Genomic DNA, 15,615 nt, shown 5'->3' on the forward strand with positions numbered 1-15,615 from the left:
AGGTGATAGGTCCTTTGCGTGAATGCAGAGCACAGCCTATTCTGTTGCAAGTTGGGCTAGGCTCAGCTCCACCCTCCCCATACCGATGGCCCAATCAGGCACACACTAATCCCTTTATTGTGTGACTGTGTGGGAGGATGCCAGTTACACCCTGTCATGTCACCCAAGACAGACTGCAGGCACAAAAGAGCCAAGGGCAGGAACATTCCAACTTTCTAAAAGAAGTATTTTCTAAATTGTAATTAAAAATCCGACTTTGCCATTCAAGAGGATTTTTCATTAAGCTGTCATAGATCCAAAACATTAACTGGACACCTGGTCCCAATCAAAAGCCAGCACTTATTAAATGTAATAAGGCAACCAATGTTATCCTATGGGACAGGTAGGCCTCGCAGTAGTGAAAAACGAGTTTAGGAGTTTTTCTCTATCAGGACATATAAGCCTTACAGTAAAAGTTCAACCTTTTCGTTACTATGCACTCTGCCTTCTGGGCAACCTAGGGCTTACCTTAAAGGTGACACTTACATGCTATACAAGGGGAGTTTAAGGAAGTGCTTAATTTGTTAAGACGAAAGTGCCAGGGCCGTCGTCAGGAAGCCACTGCAACGTGCACCACCCATACAAGGCCAGTGCAGCCAATGACAGTGCCAACAATACTACTAACCATCACACTCCTACAAGTGTGCCGATTCAGACTATTCCTGGCCCTCCCGGCAATACAAATGGCTTAGGTGGCCAGGTATTAGTCATTTATTTAATGTATATTAAATTAATAAAGAACTGCTGTGTTTGCAGTTTAAAATTGCGTTCAGGCTACAGGTGGCACAATGAATGCTGCAGGCTCACCGGTAGCATTTAATTTACAGGTCCTGGGTATATGGTATATCACTCAACAAGGGACATATGAGTAAACTAAGTATGTAAATCAGGTGGTGCCTCTGATAACAGGACTCAGGAGCTTAGGCAGTGGATGCAGAATAGTAATGTAATGTCAGAAAGTGTTAATTTCATACTTTGTATCCAACTGGATGGTGCATTCTTCTACTCTTCACAGCAACCACCATTGACAAATATAATATAATATGTTGGGCAATATTGGGTAGGGCAGGGAGGAGAGAGTAAACAGAAACATTGGATATGCCCTCTGACTCATCACTTCTCTGGCACTGACTTTTACAATTAGTAATAGGCACCTAAAGACAACACATTTATTTTAGTAATCTGTCATGAATATTCTGCATCTAACCTCAGTAGTGAAAGATATACCTTATAAATAGCTCTGTGTAACCAACTCTCCATAACCAACTTTCTGTGTTCCTAACACAAAGATTGACTTCCAGAAACTGCAGTATATTAAGATTTAAATAACTACCTTAGGTTCGCTAAACCTTCTCTATCGGTAAAATAACTACCTCAGACTTTATAATATGCACCTTCTGTTTACTGATTGAATTTGATCATAATGTATATTTTGTGCAACTGAAAAATAATTAACATTTGCTAATATTAAGGGAGACCTATTCTAAATAATATAAGTATAATTCTATTTGAATACACTTTCATAAATACATAGCATAATTAATCATATTCTCAAAGCTAAAATCTTCCCGTTCATTCACAGAAAAAACAAAAATTACAAAATTTTAAGCAATCATAAAAGTCTTAACTTGCAAGGTCAAATGTTCAATCAGTAGTTCAAAGTTCCTTTTTCCCCAACACAATTGAATTTCCAGAATACTTCTCTGTATTCAAACTGTCCTCCAGTAAGCACTGAAACAAAGTAACTGTTACCCACACAGGAGTCACAAATCCAAAAAGCAGGATCCTGGCTGCAGAAACATTGTAGTACAATTGCCCAGAAGGTTCACTGTGCAACATGAGGGAAGGTTTACCTGATAACCCAGGATGGCAGACTACATCTCCAAACATAGTGGGAGATGAAGGGTTCTTGGGACCCGCAATTTCTCTGCCAGGGGCCTTTCTCCAGGCTGCGCTAACACTCTGTGAGCGCCACCAGCCTCCCCTTCTTGAAATAGACTCATCACAGGAGAGTGTGGAGTATGACGTCCCTAAACACACCAAGCCACTAGTGGTAAATCATGCCTCCTGACCTGCTTTCTGACATATAATAGTACACAATAAGATCTTGTTCTGCATGCCACACAGTTCAGTTATGGGGAGACCTACCCCTTTATGGCCTCACTAGGATCGAGTGGGAACTATAAACCACTCAACTAATCTTTGACACATATCAACCCAGTACTTAGTTATATCACACTTCCACATGAACTTTAAATACTTTATAAATAAAGTGTTTTTTTACTTTTTTTAAATGAAGCAAGAGAGCCAGTGGAAAATAGTAAGATAACAGCACCTCCATGAGAGTGTGTGCATATTTCCCTTTCCTATTGTGCCATATATGTTTGTAGAGCCACAAAAGTCTAAGAACACCTTAGGAAGAAACCGCAGAGATAAGCCATGGGTTGACACACTTCCCACACTAATGGACCTATGCCAGATTGGCTATTTATGCAGCTAACAAAGACTGCTTTACCTACTTTTAACTGAAACAGAAAGTAGTATTCAACAAACAGCAACACCCTATACACTCATAAAAAATAAGGCAAAGTCAATGTCGTCACCGAAGATTGTACTTTATTGTACAGTGTGGGGCTAGAGGTGAACATCTAACATTCAAAACAATAGAGATGGAAAGGCCATGTCCTAAGTATGTGTCTTGGTGAGAAAATCCAGAGTATGGGAATTAATTTGATTTGATTTGAATTATATTTTATTTAGTGCTGAATGCCTGGGGCGTCTTGGTGCTGATGCTTTTCATGAGAGAGAAAAGACGATGAAAGAGAGTGCTGCTCTAGAAGATGAGAAAAGATAGAATGCTAAGGAAATATGGGGAAACTGCAAAACCTTATTATAATACTATTCAGAGTCCTCAGGCATGGTTCATCTGAACACTTTTTGGGACAAACCTGTTTCACCAAAACTCATAGTCCAATAGATCCAATACCCGGCATCATGGAGATCTAGACATTCATAACATGTTACTTCCTTCAGTGACTGACAGCCACTGAAAGATCTGCAAAGATCATTGCTGTTGCATGCACATACAAGTATGTAAAGCCTAATGCTATCCAAACACTGATGACCTGGGTGTCGTCTGGAGCTATGACAGGACTACGGTCCTGAAGCATGCCTCAGGAATACTGAGTCAGACCTTCAGACACATTTTGCCTCATCCTTTAATAAACGTACTACCTCATCAACTGCAAGACATTCCGTGACGCTTCTCTAAGGTAGAGCTCTTTCTCTTTTTTTCTGCACACTTCGATCACCAGATGCTCTCATCAGTTTGAACAAAGGTGTAAATACGCTCAGCAATCCAACAGCAGTACTCATGTGAAATTCCCACCTCGTGGTGATTAGCCTTCCTTGATTCTGCTGGATGTCCGGAGGGGGTCAAACCATCACTTAGTGCTTCCTTTGAGAAGGATGTCCACATTTAATACTTGTCACTCTCCATGCATGGATCGCAGCCTGGTCCTGACTACTTCCTGCCGCCACCAACAGACTAGGCCTGGGGAAATGCCAGCATCAGCCTCATCTCGAATCATATCCAAATAAGATGTATGCCAGACTCATTGAATCAGTTCTAGCATATTTCCGACCCTCTTGGGCTCATTCCAACCTCAGTGGGCAGAAAAAATTGACAGAAAACAAAGACAGGCTGCCTTGATCTATCAGTAACTTTAAAAGCAAGCACAATCATGTCAGTACCTGCAAACGATACAGGATAAAAAGGTCACCAACCATGAATGATCACCAATGAATGGCCTTGTTTAATTCTTAAAGCACTCTTACACCAAGATCTCACCCTCCAACTGAAATAAAACAACAATCTAAGCTTGACAAAGGCAGACAAAGCTTCCATAAAATGAGATTGATGTGAGATAAGGATTTCACAACAATTTCTTGAGTTGGCAAAGGAAGGGGTGTTAGATCTGACAGCTGTGGCGTGGTTTTCTCACCAACCTTTTGCCTACTGGCTTTAAGAGTTTGTGCACTTTACCATTGTTAACCAGTGATAAAGTGCTTGTGCTCCCTCCCCTAAACATGCTAATATTGGCTTGTTCCCAGTTGACATATTTAATTTACTTATAAGTCCCTCGTAAAGTGCACTACATGTGCCCAGGGCCAGTAAATTAAATGCTACCAGTGAGCCTGCAGCACTTATTGTGCAACCCACTTATGTAACCCTCTACCCATGTCTCAGGCCTGCCATTGCAGTGCCTGTGTATGCAGTTTACACTGCCATTTCGACTTGGTGAAATAAACCTTTTGCCAGGCCCAACCCGTACATTTTTATAAATATAAGTCACCCCTAAAGTAGGCCCCGGACAATCCACAGGGCAGGATGCAATGTATTTTAAATATTGTTAAGTATACAATGCCTCTGACACCATGGATCACACAAATTATTTTATGTCCAAGTCCTATTTATTGACAATGAACGCTCATGTTTTTTTAGCACATTATTTTACGAAGAATTCAAAGGGGTACACATTGGGTGTGAACAACTCATTTTGTTGTCTTGGAGTCCCTGTAGTGCAATTTTTTCATCCATTGTGAGATTCCATTTGATGTATCTTTTCTTCCTCTTTTCGAGCGTGTCTAGGTCACGCAACACATTCTTTTCGAACGTTAGCAATTCCACAGGCATCTGACTGGAATTTGGAAAAAAGGTTGAGGGGTTTTTTAGTCCAGAGTAGTTTCTAATCGTTAGGTCTGGCTGATTTTCGAAAAATATTTTGAGTCTCATTTTTCTAAAAAGTTGGATGAGTTCCAATTTTGTTTGGCAGATATCTGGGCGGACTGTCGGGATAAATGTTAGGCCTTTCTGTAGCACACTTATTTCACTCTCAGACAAGATGTGGTTAGACAAATTAAAGACTGCGTTTTTGTTCGGGTTTACCATCGGTAAACTCGTCTCCTCGTTGTGATTTCCCCTTGGTATTGTTTGTTGGGGCGGTTGAACCACCTGTTGCCTCTCGGGCGGCCACGAGATCTGCCTCTGCCTCTGTCGGAAAAAGGTGCCTGTTGGTAAAATTGGCGGGCTTGGTCGTCTCTGTTGCTAGTGGAGGCGTCAGCGTCACTTGAATTGGTTGATGCAGGTCGAAACGCGTAGGCTCAACTCCAGAGCCAGGAGAAAGGCATGCCCTATGATCCAGTTAAATAATCAGGACATATAGTGAGAGACGCATCTCACAATTAGGCATTAAATCCTTTGTGGAACAAACTACTTTCCCTGGCTAGATGCAGGACAATTAATTATTCCTTTGAGGGATAAACTGATAATATACCCCTGGGATACCAATATAACCTTTCTTAGATTCATAGTAGGACCCTGATATATCAATTTCAAATAAGATTATGTTGATATATGAATTTATTTGTATTTTTTCACTGTGTATTGTTGATATTTGAACTTATTAATTTCATCACTGTGTATTGTGTATTTTTCTCACGTTGATTCATTTAGAAGTCAGCAAGTTATCTGTTGTAAATATATGTCGAATGTGCTTTACGATATAAGGAGACAATCAAAAATGAGTTGTTCACACCCAATGTGTACCCCTTTGAATTCTTCGTAAAATAATGTGCTAAAAAAACATGAGCGTTCATTGTCAATAAATAGGACTTGGACATAAAATAATTTGTGTGATCCATGGTGTCAGAGGCATTGTATACTTAACAATATTTACCTTGATTCCAGCCTCTGATTACCTAAACAGAATCAATCCCCTGTGATTTTTGCAATGTATTTTAAAGGCAGGGCATGCAGTTTTACCTTTTAGGTGTTCTGGTAGTAAGAAACTCTCAAATTCATTCCTCACTACTACAAGGCCTATCTCTCCTATAGGATCACATTGGGATTACATTCTTTAAAGTATGATTTCTGATTTTGAAGCGATAGACCTTTCAAGTTTAGTGTCTCTAGAATCACAATTTCAAATCACAACTTATGGTGAAGTCAGCTTTTAAATAGCAATTCAGAAAATACCACTTTTAGAAAGCTGGGATTTTCTTACTTTAGCCATTTGGTTTCTGTTGCCTGTCTCTGATATACGTTTGGGAAGGGTGACAGCTGGATGCTGTGTATTCCTCCTAGACATCTACAAACAATGAGAGCTTAGGTGTGACTTAATGGGCTATTCATGGGAGGGAGAAGCTGGACCCAACCTCACTTACACCTGAATAGGCACTATCTTGTCCCCACACAAAGTGCTCCATACCCCCTGTAGTAAGTCTGTAGCTAGGGCAGGAAGGGAGGACCTCACTGAACTTCAAAGACCTTTACTTGATGTCTCCCCCACTTCAAAGGCACAACTGGTTATACATACTGGACCTCTGACACCACCACTTCAGCTCACTTTGGGACCTGTGAAAACTCTGCCGGGAAGAAGGCTGCTGTGCTGCGGAAGGACTGCCACTCGGCTGGACTGCTGCTTTGCCGGACTCTTGCCTTGCTGTGCTACCCTGCTGCCTGTAGTTATCCTGTCTGGGTGAAAAAAACTAGAACTGCATCACTTGAACCCAGAGTAACTCCAAGGGCTAGCTGGCTGACCCATTGATCAGAAGTCTCAGGAACAGAAAAGACTTCCAAACTACCTGCTTATGTACCTAATCTCTGCCATCTTTGAGTCTGCTCTGCCAAGTGGTGACACCCCAGTTGACCCAGTGCATCTGCATCATTGCGTGGATCAGAACCCGCTCATCATGTTGTGTGTATTGGAACTGGCACATCGCTCTGGTTATGTGACCAGAATCGGTGTATTGTCTCTGCTGCGTGGCTCAGCCCCGACAGATCGCCTTTGTAACCACCACTACACAAGGTCTCTGCATCTCTGTTGACGCCATTTTCAACTACACCGAATCTCCACATCTCAGCTCCGTGCTCATCAAAGCTGATACATCATCGCTGCTGCACGGATTGTGACCGTCGCATCCTCACCACTGGATTAATCGACACCGACGCATCGCTTCAGCTGTACCCTGCATCTTCAACGTTGATACATCCAGGATCAAGGCATTTTTGTTCAGCGGGCCTCAATGGGTCCCTGTAACCGGCCCATACTCAATCGTTGTCAGCCTCAACTTTTTTATGGCACGACCAGATATCCCAAGAAAGCGCTTATTGCTTTTAAGAACTATTTACAGGTTATTCCTTAACAATTCATATCTTAAGTTCTACTTATTGGATTTTTGTCATTTTTTTCTTGTTTTATTTATTAAATTAAGTCATATTTTTCTAACCTAGTGTGGCATCTTTTTGTGTTTTTTGTTTTTGTTTTACTGTTTGAAGTGTTGCACAGATACTTTACACATTGCCTTAAAGTTAAGCCTGACTGCTCTGTTCCAAGCTACCAGAGGGTGAGCACAGGTTAATTTAGGGTTGGCCTGCTTCTTACCCTGACTAGGATTGTGGTTGCTGCAAGACTTGGGCTCATTCCCTAGTCAACCAAAACCCTATTTCTAGCAAGGAATATGTGGCCAGCCTTCTGAAACAAAATGCAATCTTTCAAACAACACTTCTAAATCACAGCATAAATGATCTCTTTAAATGTGTTCATTTGGAATTTGTCCACTTCAGCTGGTGTTTGGTGGTTTGAATGCACAACAGGAGTCCAGACTCTGATGGCATCATTTGCCATAGGAGATTATTTCATGTAATTATGCATAAGGTCCAGTCTTGGGTTTCATTTTAAAAACAATTATAATCGTAAAAACAATCGGTTCAATTGAAGTGAAGCAGGACTAGAACTACCAGAGTGCATTAGATTGTTAAATAAATTAAAGGCAAGGACTGGATTACTGGGTCTACGATGACATAGGGTCATCTGTTAATCTTTCTTTTAGGACCTGTGTAACATGTGCTATTGATATCTTGACATGTAACTTTGGTGACAAACACAACATTCAGAAGCACACGCAATGCCCTACTATATTTATTCAGTTCCGGAACTTCCATTAATATGTAAGGGCTGAGCACAAATGACAAACAAATACATTTTGATGCAAGTTAGAAGGGTAGGCATGGCCTGATCTCTGCTTTACTTTGCAGGTCTTCATCAGTACCAAGAGAGGGGGTTGGCTAATCAGCCGTGTTGGTGATCATGGCTTACCCTTCGACACGCTGATGACCACAAGGTTCAAGACTTGGCTTCGGTTATCCCTCCCAGTTCCTATAACAAACTGGATGTTTGAGAGGAAACTCAATCAGTGGTTTGACCAAGAGGTCTATGGCTTGCAGCGCGACAGGCATGTATTAAAAAAATGTGTTCACCCAGATAATTTCCCTTTCAAAATGTTGGACACCAAGTGGTGTCAACAAACAGCATTCCCAAGAGATCAAACTGGGTGTATTTGCAAATGTTGTAAATCAAATATGTTCACACTGTTAAAATCTAAATTGCAGAAAATATTAGGCCTGGGCAGTAAATTCCGCTCCGCTCGCGGAATTTGCGGAATTTTGGCAATTCCACGTTCTGCGGAGAACGCGGAATTGACAAAAATTCCACGATCCGCTGCATAGCAGAATTTTTTCCTTGTTCGCGCTTTAAAAATGCGTGTCGACTTACCTGGATCCCTGCGTTCGCTGATGAGTTTTCCTATCCGTTTGCGTGCGCCACAAGATTTTGGTAGCCGGCCGCACGATCCCGCGAGAATGTCTGATCGGGAACACGTCATTCATACGCGCCATCGGACATCCGCAGTCGCGAACAGGAAACGTGCACCGCGAGGGAGAAGTGAAACAAGATGGCCGCGCCAATTGGCAACCGCATGGGCAAGTTTGCGAGTTATTTCCCCCCCGAGCACACAAACAGCATCCCCGAACAGGAAAAACGCATCACGAATGGGCAGAACAAGCAATTCCGCGTGCTCGCGGAATCCTGCGTAGCTCGCAGAGATTTTTTACAGTTTCCCAGGACTTTGCGTAACACGACTACGTTAATTCCGCCCACCTCTAGTAAATATGTGGCACAAATATGGCTGAGGCACTGAGACACCTCAGACTGACTGTATTGCAACTGCACTCTGCAAATGTAACATTTACATTAAGTCATCTTTATTTTTTATTCTTTTGGCATTTTAAGGGAGCTTCTTGAACTCCCACAATACAAAGAAACACACAATACATACATGAAGATATCTAGAGCTCCCTAAGATCTAAGTATCAACTGCCACTCTTACTAACCAGTACAAGCACACAAATAATACCTACAAGTGAGAGAAAGGAAATCAAGCCACGCATATGCATAGCTCAGTACCAACCAAGTAAGCCATTCTCACTGAAAATTGCACTTAACCATCAAGCCACTAAAAGGAGCTTCACCTTTGGGTCTCGTCACCTCTAAAAAAACACTTCTCCTCCAGAGTGGCTTTTTCTGAGCAGCATCCCTCGGCATTGTAAGCCCTGCAATAGCATGCAAACCAGATGCACAGTAGATCTTCTGGCATTCATAAATAAAGCAAAGCACCCTCCTCCACTCACTGGCACCGACACCCCCTTCACAATTATAGGGCTTATTTACAAGCCTCTTGCCCGCCGGTGCGTCACTTTCAATATGGGAAAAAGTGACATAACTGCAGTGCAAGGGGCATGTCAATAAGCCCCCATGGGCCTCATTTACGAGTACTTTTGCACCACTGAAGCATCACTTTTTAGATGCTCTGGTGACACAATGTGCCGCAGCATATTTACAAGGCCATGCAAAGCCATTTTGCGTGGCTTTTGGTGGCCTGTAAATATGTGCCCCTCTCACGCAGAACACTGCGTGAAAGGGGCATTCTATGGATGCTGCTGTGGGTGTTCCCATGCAACACTCATGGAATCTGAAGCATTTCCAGATTTACGAGGAATCGTAAACCTGGGAATGCATCAGATTCTAACGTCACCCCAAGGGTGGCGTTAGGGAGGTGCAACAAGGAGAAATATTCTTATTTCTCCTCAATTTTCCTCTTTCTATGTGTGCTGCATTCTACAGCACAAAAAGAAGGAAATTGCCTCCATTGATTGATTTTGTGCATAAAGTTGTCCCTGCATAAAATCAATCATCCCCACAATGCAAGCACCCTTGAAACATGGCGCAAGGGTGCCTGCGTTGGTGCTAGGCTTCTTTTCTAGCATCGGCGCAGGAATTAGTAGCGGATAACATCATATTTTTGTGAATACTGTGCGTTCCTGCACTTTAGAATGATGCAGCGTGGCGTTGCAAAATTGCTTTCGGCACCATGCTGCAACAATCCACTGCAAATGAGGCACCATGTGATCAACTTGTACAAATCATGTTATTCACTCGACACACCACCCATGCTCCGTTCCTCTGCAAACTGCCCTAAATGTTTATACCTGGAAGTAATGATGTTCTGTATCCACGTCAATACAGGTTTGTGCTTACCGAATATAGAAAAAATAGCCACACTTACAGGGAGGGGTGTGTCAAGAAAGCATACTATCATTTTCGATTAAGTAATCATGTTCAATCCATCTATTTATCCATGGAACAAATTATCCCCACTATAAAAAAATAGGACATTGTAAACCACTAAAGAGTTACAGGTAGATTCATCATCGGCCCGTTTTGCGAGTCTGTAATAGCGATTATTAAGGAATCGCTATTACAGACTCGCAAAACGGGAATCATGTACAAATCGCAATTATGTTTGCGATTCCTACAGCTTCCTTATTTGCGATTAGCTAATTGCTAATCGAAAATAAGGAATAACTCCCCATGCATTCCTATGGGCCTAGAGGCCCATAGGAATGAATGGGGAGTCATTCCTTATTTGCGATTAGCAATTTGCTAATCGCAAATAAGGATGCGATTTCAAGGGTGCTAGGGGTGTCCAAATGACACCCTGTAGCACCCCTGAAATGTAAATGTAGACTGATGTTGCGCACACACATGTCCAAAGGACATGCGTGTGTGTAACATACAACTTAGAAAAATGCACTAAAGTGCATTTTTCAAAGTTTTCGCTATTTACCACGAAGTCAGACTTCGCGGTAAATAGTGGCCAAAAATAGCGATTTCGCAATTCAAAAATGGTTCATGAATTGCATTTAAGGAATCTCAAATAGAGATTCCTTAAATGCAATTCCTCGCAACTTAGCGATTTCGCAATTTGCTATTTTTGCATTTGGGATGATGAATCCCAAATGCAAAAATTGCGCTCGCAAAGGGCCAGATTCTCAGAATCTGGCCCTTTGCGAGCCGATTTTTCAATGTTGAATCTGGCTGTTAGTTCCCAGACTAAATAGAGGAAGAGCTTTTATGACTGAGAGACTTTATAAGATCACAGAGCTTCAAGGTGCCTTGCAATATCCTTTGACTTAGTGCATGGGGTGTGCTATTCCTTATAATATATGGCTTCACTAACATTTTCACTCAAATACCTATTTGGTCTCTTGCTCCTTCTCATGAAAGAGTTCTGGCTCCAGATATGTTGAACACCTGTGGAATTATATTAAACAATAGATCAAAAGGCAGTTTGTTGTAAACAAATGTTAAGTATTTCGATTTAAGATCACTGTCAAAGCCAGTTTTCCTGATTTAAAATCTCTTACGTTGATGGATTCAAACAGTAGAAGGTAAATGTAGAAGGTTAATTAAAGCCCAACTTAGTTACATGAGTAAGATCCTCAATTAAAAACATACCAGAAGCGATATTGACATCATCTCAGTCCATCACCTTTTATTCCTGTCTGCCTGGTCCTGGTGAAACCCCTCGCACACCATGCGACATGCTTCATCCAACAACACCATGCCATCACCAGGTGCAACACTGGCCCATATCTTACAGAAACAGTGCTCAACACATTCACTGTTTTCAAAGCAAATAAATGAAGAACAGTCATACGCACCCTACCACAACATTTATCACACAACAACAATCCAAACAGTCGACATAGCATAACTAAACATGCATTTGCAACGCAATCGGTCTTGCCTTTCGGACCTTATAAGTGTTTAGCCATTTAACACATATGACATTTTACCAACAACGTACTTTTTTAAAATTTGTATTGAATTGCTGCTGCATTGGTCGGCCCTTTGTGAGCTGAAAAGGTATAAGTGCTTCTCCCATTGCCAGGCAACATGTTTCTGAGACGAAGGACTCAACAAAGTACTGAGCGCTTGCACCACATGAACCACCATGGTTTCACCTTGCTCATGATCACCCAGAGGGGTGCCGCTCAAGCTTCCTGGAGCATGGGTGTGAGTGGTGATTGAATTGTGAAAATCAGCACTGGTCAAAATCTTGAGCTTCTTTGTTTTCCATGTAAGAATCTTGATTTCCAGAAAAGGAGCAAAGACAAACCTTATAATTTGTCCTCTCCATGATGGTGTTTTGCCTAGTGAATATTAACAGAGGTTACCAATGCAAGAAAAGGCAGAATATATTCCACCCATGCCAGTATCAAGGCCCTTTTAAAATGAAGGGTGAATCACAACACATTTGTTTGCCTATTTTTTGTCACATGCATCAGCATTTTAATACCTTTTTTGCCCCTGAATTTTACTCTGTGACGTTAGAACGCTCTACAAAATGACTCTTCTCAATACCTTTTCACTACGGTTTTCTCCTTTCCGATGTTAGCAGGAGTTTGGTGTCTTGCTATTCTCCTTGGTACTAATAGTCATCTTCAATCAGACCTGACAAACAGGATTTTTGAACCTTTCATGAGCGATTCCCTCTTAGCTGGAGAAATTTTAAGAAGACACTTGTCAACCTTCACATATATTTGATCTTCTGTGCAGGGAGGCACTGAGGCTACTGAGAGGAGTCGCCCTTTCTTCAGGCAGTCAAGAAGCGGGCACACCAGACCTTCCCAGCGGCTCCTCACGGAGACACTTACTTACACAAGCCATTATATTGAAACAATAGGATGCAGGCACATCCTTTTATGAGGGCATGGAACTCAGAGGTGACTTGAACTACTGGGGAATAACATAGTCACACGGCGGGAGTGGCCATGTGCCACTCTAGTCTCTAGCATGTTTCAGTTAGCCTCTGGAATCGAAGGGCTGCTTTAAAAGTTGGATACACTGATCCAACGACGAAAGCCTCGTGGACAAACTTTTGCCTTGGACCTCTACTGCAGTGTGGAGTAGGGCCCTTTCGGCACTTTGTTTTACTTCCAACACATGGGTCCCTGCCTCACTTTGCTTAAATGTCACTTTTGTCGACTTCCTCCCCTCCTTCCATAACTGTCAAGAGACCCATAAATAAAAAAATGTAATAAATAAATTAATACATCTTCACAGAAGGCATGTCACCAGGGCTTTGCGCTTCCCCTTAGTGTATTTAGCAGCTGGACGCCAAGCGACACAAATCATTCTCAATGCTTGTAAGCAAAACGTTTCACAGCCAGCTGCATTCTGAACTGAGACCTAAAAACTGAGGTAAATCCACTCTGATTAAGGTGCCTTGCAGAATTTTAAACAAGCATTTACAATGCAATAGGTCTCGCATTTGAGAGAGTTTATGCTATTGGCATTGTAAATGACAATTTCTTTTACTTATTTTTTTCAAAAACCATCGCAAGAAATAAAAGGCATTGTAATCTACAATGCCAATAGCTCAAACTCGGCGAGACCTATTGTATTGCAAGTGCTTGTTCTATTTTCTCTCGTAGGGCTCCAGCACTTTATCATACAACCTTCCAAACGGCATCTGCATGATTAAATGACCAGTAGCAGCCCACAGACTGCATCGTTTTGACATTTTCTCTGCCTGCTGCTGAAAAATGGAAAGAGGCTGCTGAGCGCAGCGATGGCAGGGAAATGTAATGTGTAGAGGCTTTTGCAGACCACCACAGTAGCGTGGGGCTCTGGAATGTGCCTGCTATGGCTTGTTAATAGTTTTACAAGCAGTGATGATACATGGCAGCGATGGGGGCGGGGGGGGGGGGGGAGCATGATAACATTGGACTCATGTAGAAATTAAGAAAGGCTCATAGCTGCCCCCAGGCCCTGAAGCCCCAACATGCTTAACAAGCATTTACAATGCAACGGTCTCGCCTTTGCAAAAGTTAGAGCTATTGGCATTTTAAATGACAACATTTTTATTTATGTGTTGGCTTTGAAAACAGATAAATAAATGGCATTGTCATTTACAATGCCAATAGCCTAATCTCTCGCAAATGCGACACCTATTGCATTTGCACCCACACACACACACCAAGCATTTGCAATGCAATAGGTATCGCATTAATTAAGTTTGAGCTATTGGCATTTTGCGAAATATTGCTACACCAATTGCAACAAAAGTCTATAAATTGTAAGGAAAAAAATATATATTTATTTTTGTAGCAATGGTGGCATGCTGCGCTTTAGATGAATATGTTTTTTAAAAGTAAAGTGTGCCATACTGCGATTGCTACAATAGTTAATTGTGGATGCGTTAACAATTGATGTGTGCACTCATGGCTGGTGGTGTGTGTGCCTGCAGAAATTGTGCACTGATGGCTGGTGGTGTGTGTGCCTGGTGGAAGTGTGCACTGACAGCTGGTGGTGTGTGTGCCTGGTGGAAGCGTGAACTGGCGGCTGGTGGTGTGTGTGCCTGGGGAAAGCGTGCACTGACGGCTGGTGGTGTGTACCTGCTGAAAGCGTGCACTGATGGCTGGAGTTGTGTGTGCCTGGTGGCAAAGCATGCACCGACGTCTGGTGGTGTGTGTGTCTGGAAGCTTACACTAAAGGCTGGTGGTGTGTGCGCCTGGTGGAAAATAGTGCACTGACATGTTTAAAAGTAAAGTGCACCATACTGGGATTGCTACAATAGTTAATTGTGGATGCCTTAACAATTGACGCGTGCACGGATGACTGGTGGTGTGCGTGCCTGATGGAAGCGTGCACTGACGGCTGGTGGTGTGTGTGCCTGGTGAAAGCGTGCACTGGCAGCTGGTGGTGTGTGCCTGGTGGAAGCGTGCACTGCCGGCTGGTGGTGTTTGTGCCTGGTGAAAGCGTGCACTGATGACTAATGGTGTCTGTGCCTGGTGAAAGCGTGCACTGATGACTAATGGTGTCTGTGCCTGGTGAGTTTGCACTGACGGCTAGTGGTGGGTATGCCTGGTGAAAGGGTGCACTGGCGGCTGGTAGTGTGTGCCTGGTGAAAGCGTGCGCTGGTGGAGTGTGCCTGGTGAAAGCGTGCACTGATGGCTGGTGGAGTGTGTGTGTGCCTGGTGAAAGCGTGCACTTACGGCTGGTGGTGTGTGTGTGTGGTGGAAGCATGCACTGACGGCTGGTGGTGTTTGTGCCCGGTGAAAGCGTGCACTGACGGCTGGTGATGTTTGTGCCCGGTGAAAGCATGCACTGACGGCTGATGGTGTATGTGCCTGGTGAGTGTACACTGACGGCCAATGGGGTGTATGCGTGGTGAAAGCGTGCGGCTGGTGGTGTGTGTGCCTGGTGAAAGCCTGCACTGACGGCTGGTGTGTGCCTGGTGAAAGCATGCACTGACGGCTGGTGGTGTGTGTGTGCACCTGGTGAAAGCGTGCACTGATGTCTGGTGGTGCGTGTGTGGTGGAAGCATGCA

At 42.9% G+C, this 15,615-nt stretch overlaps 1 protein-coding gene across 5 annotated transcripts in view; it reads left to right on the top strand.

Annotated features, from left to right (window-relative positions):
* LOC147747817 (dimethylaniline monooxygenase [N-oxide-forming] 2-like) overlaps nt 1-15,615 on the top strand; it is a 232,893-nt gene that overhangs the window by 160,266 nt on the left and 57,012 nt on the right. For all 5 annotated transcript variants that reach the window (XM_086956176.1, XM_086956198.1, XM_086956206.1 and 2 more), the window contains exon 6: nt 8,138-8,334. In XM_086956176.1, coding sequence (XP_086812302.1) covers nt 8,138-8,334 — 197 coding nt within the window. The remainder of the gene's footprint in view (nt 1-8,137; nt 8,335-15,615) is intronic.

The sequence above is a fragment of the Lissotriton vulgaris genome, chromosome 1_1, assembly GCF_964263255.1.
Source record: "Lissotriton vulgaris chromosome 1_1, aLisVul1.2, whole genome shotgun sequence".
In the NCBI taxonomy this organism is placed as follows: Eukaryota; Metazoa; Chordata; class Amphibia; order Caudata; family Salamandridae; genus Lissotriton; species Lissotriton vulgaris.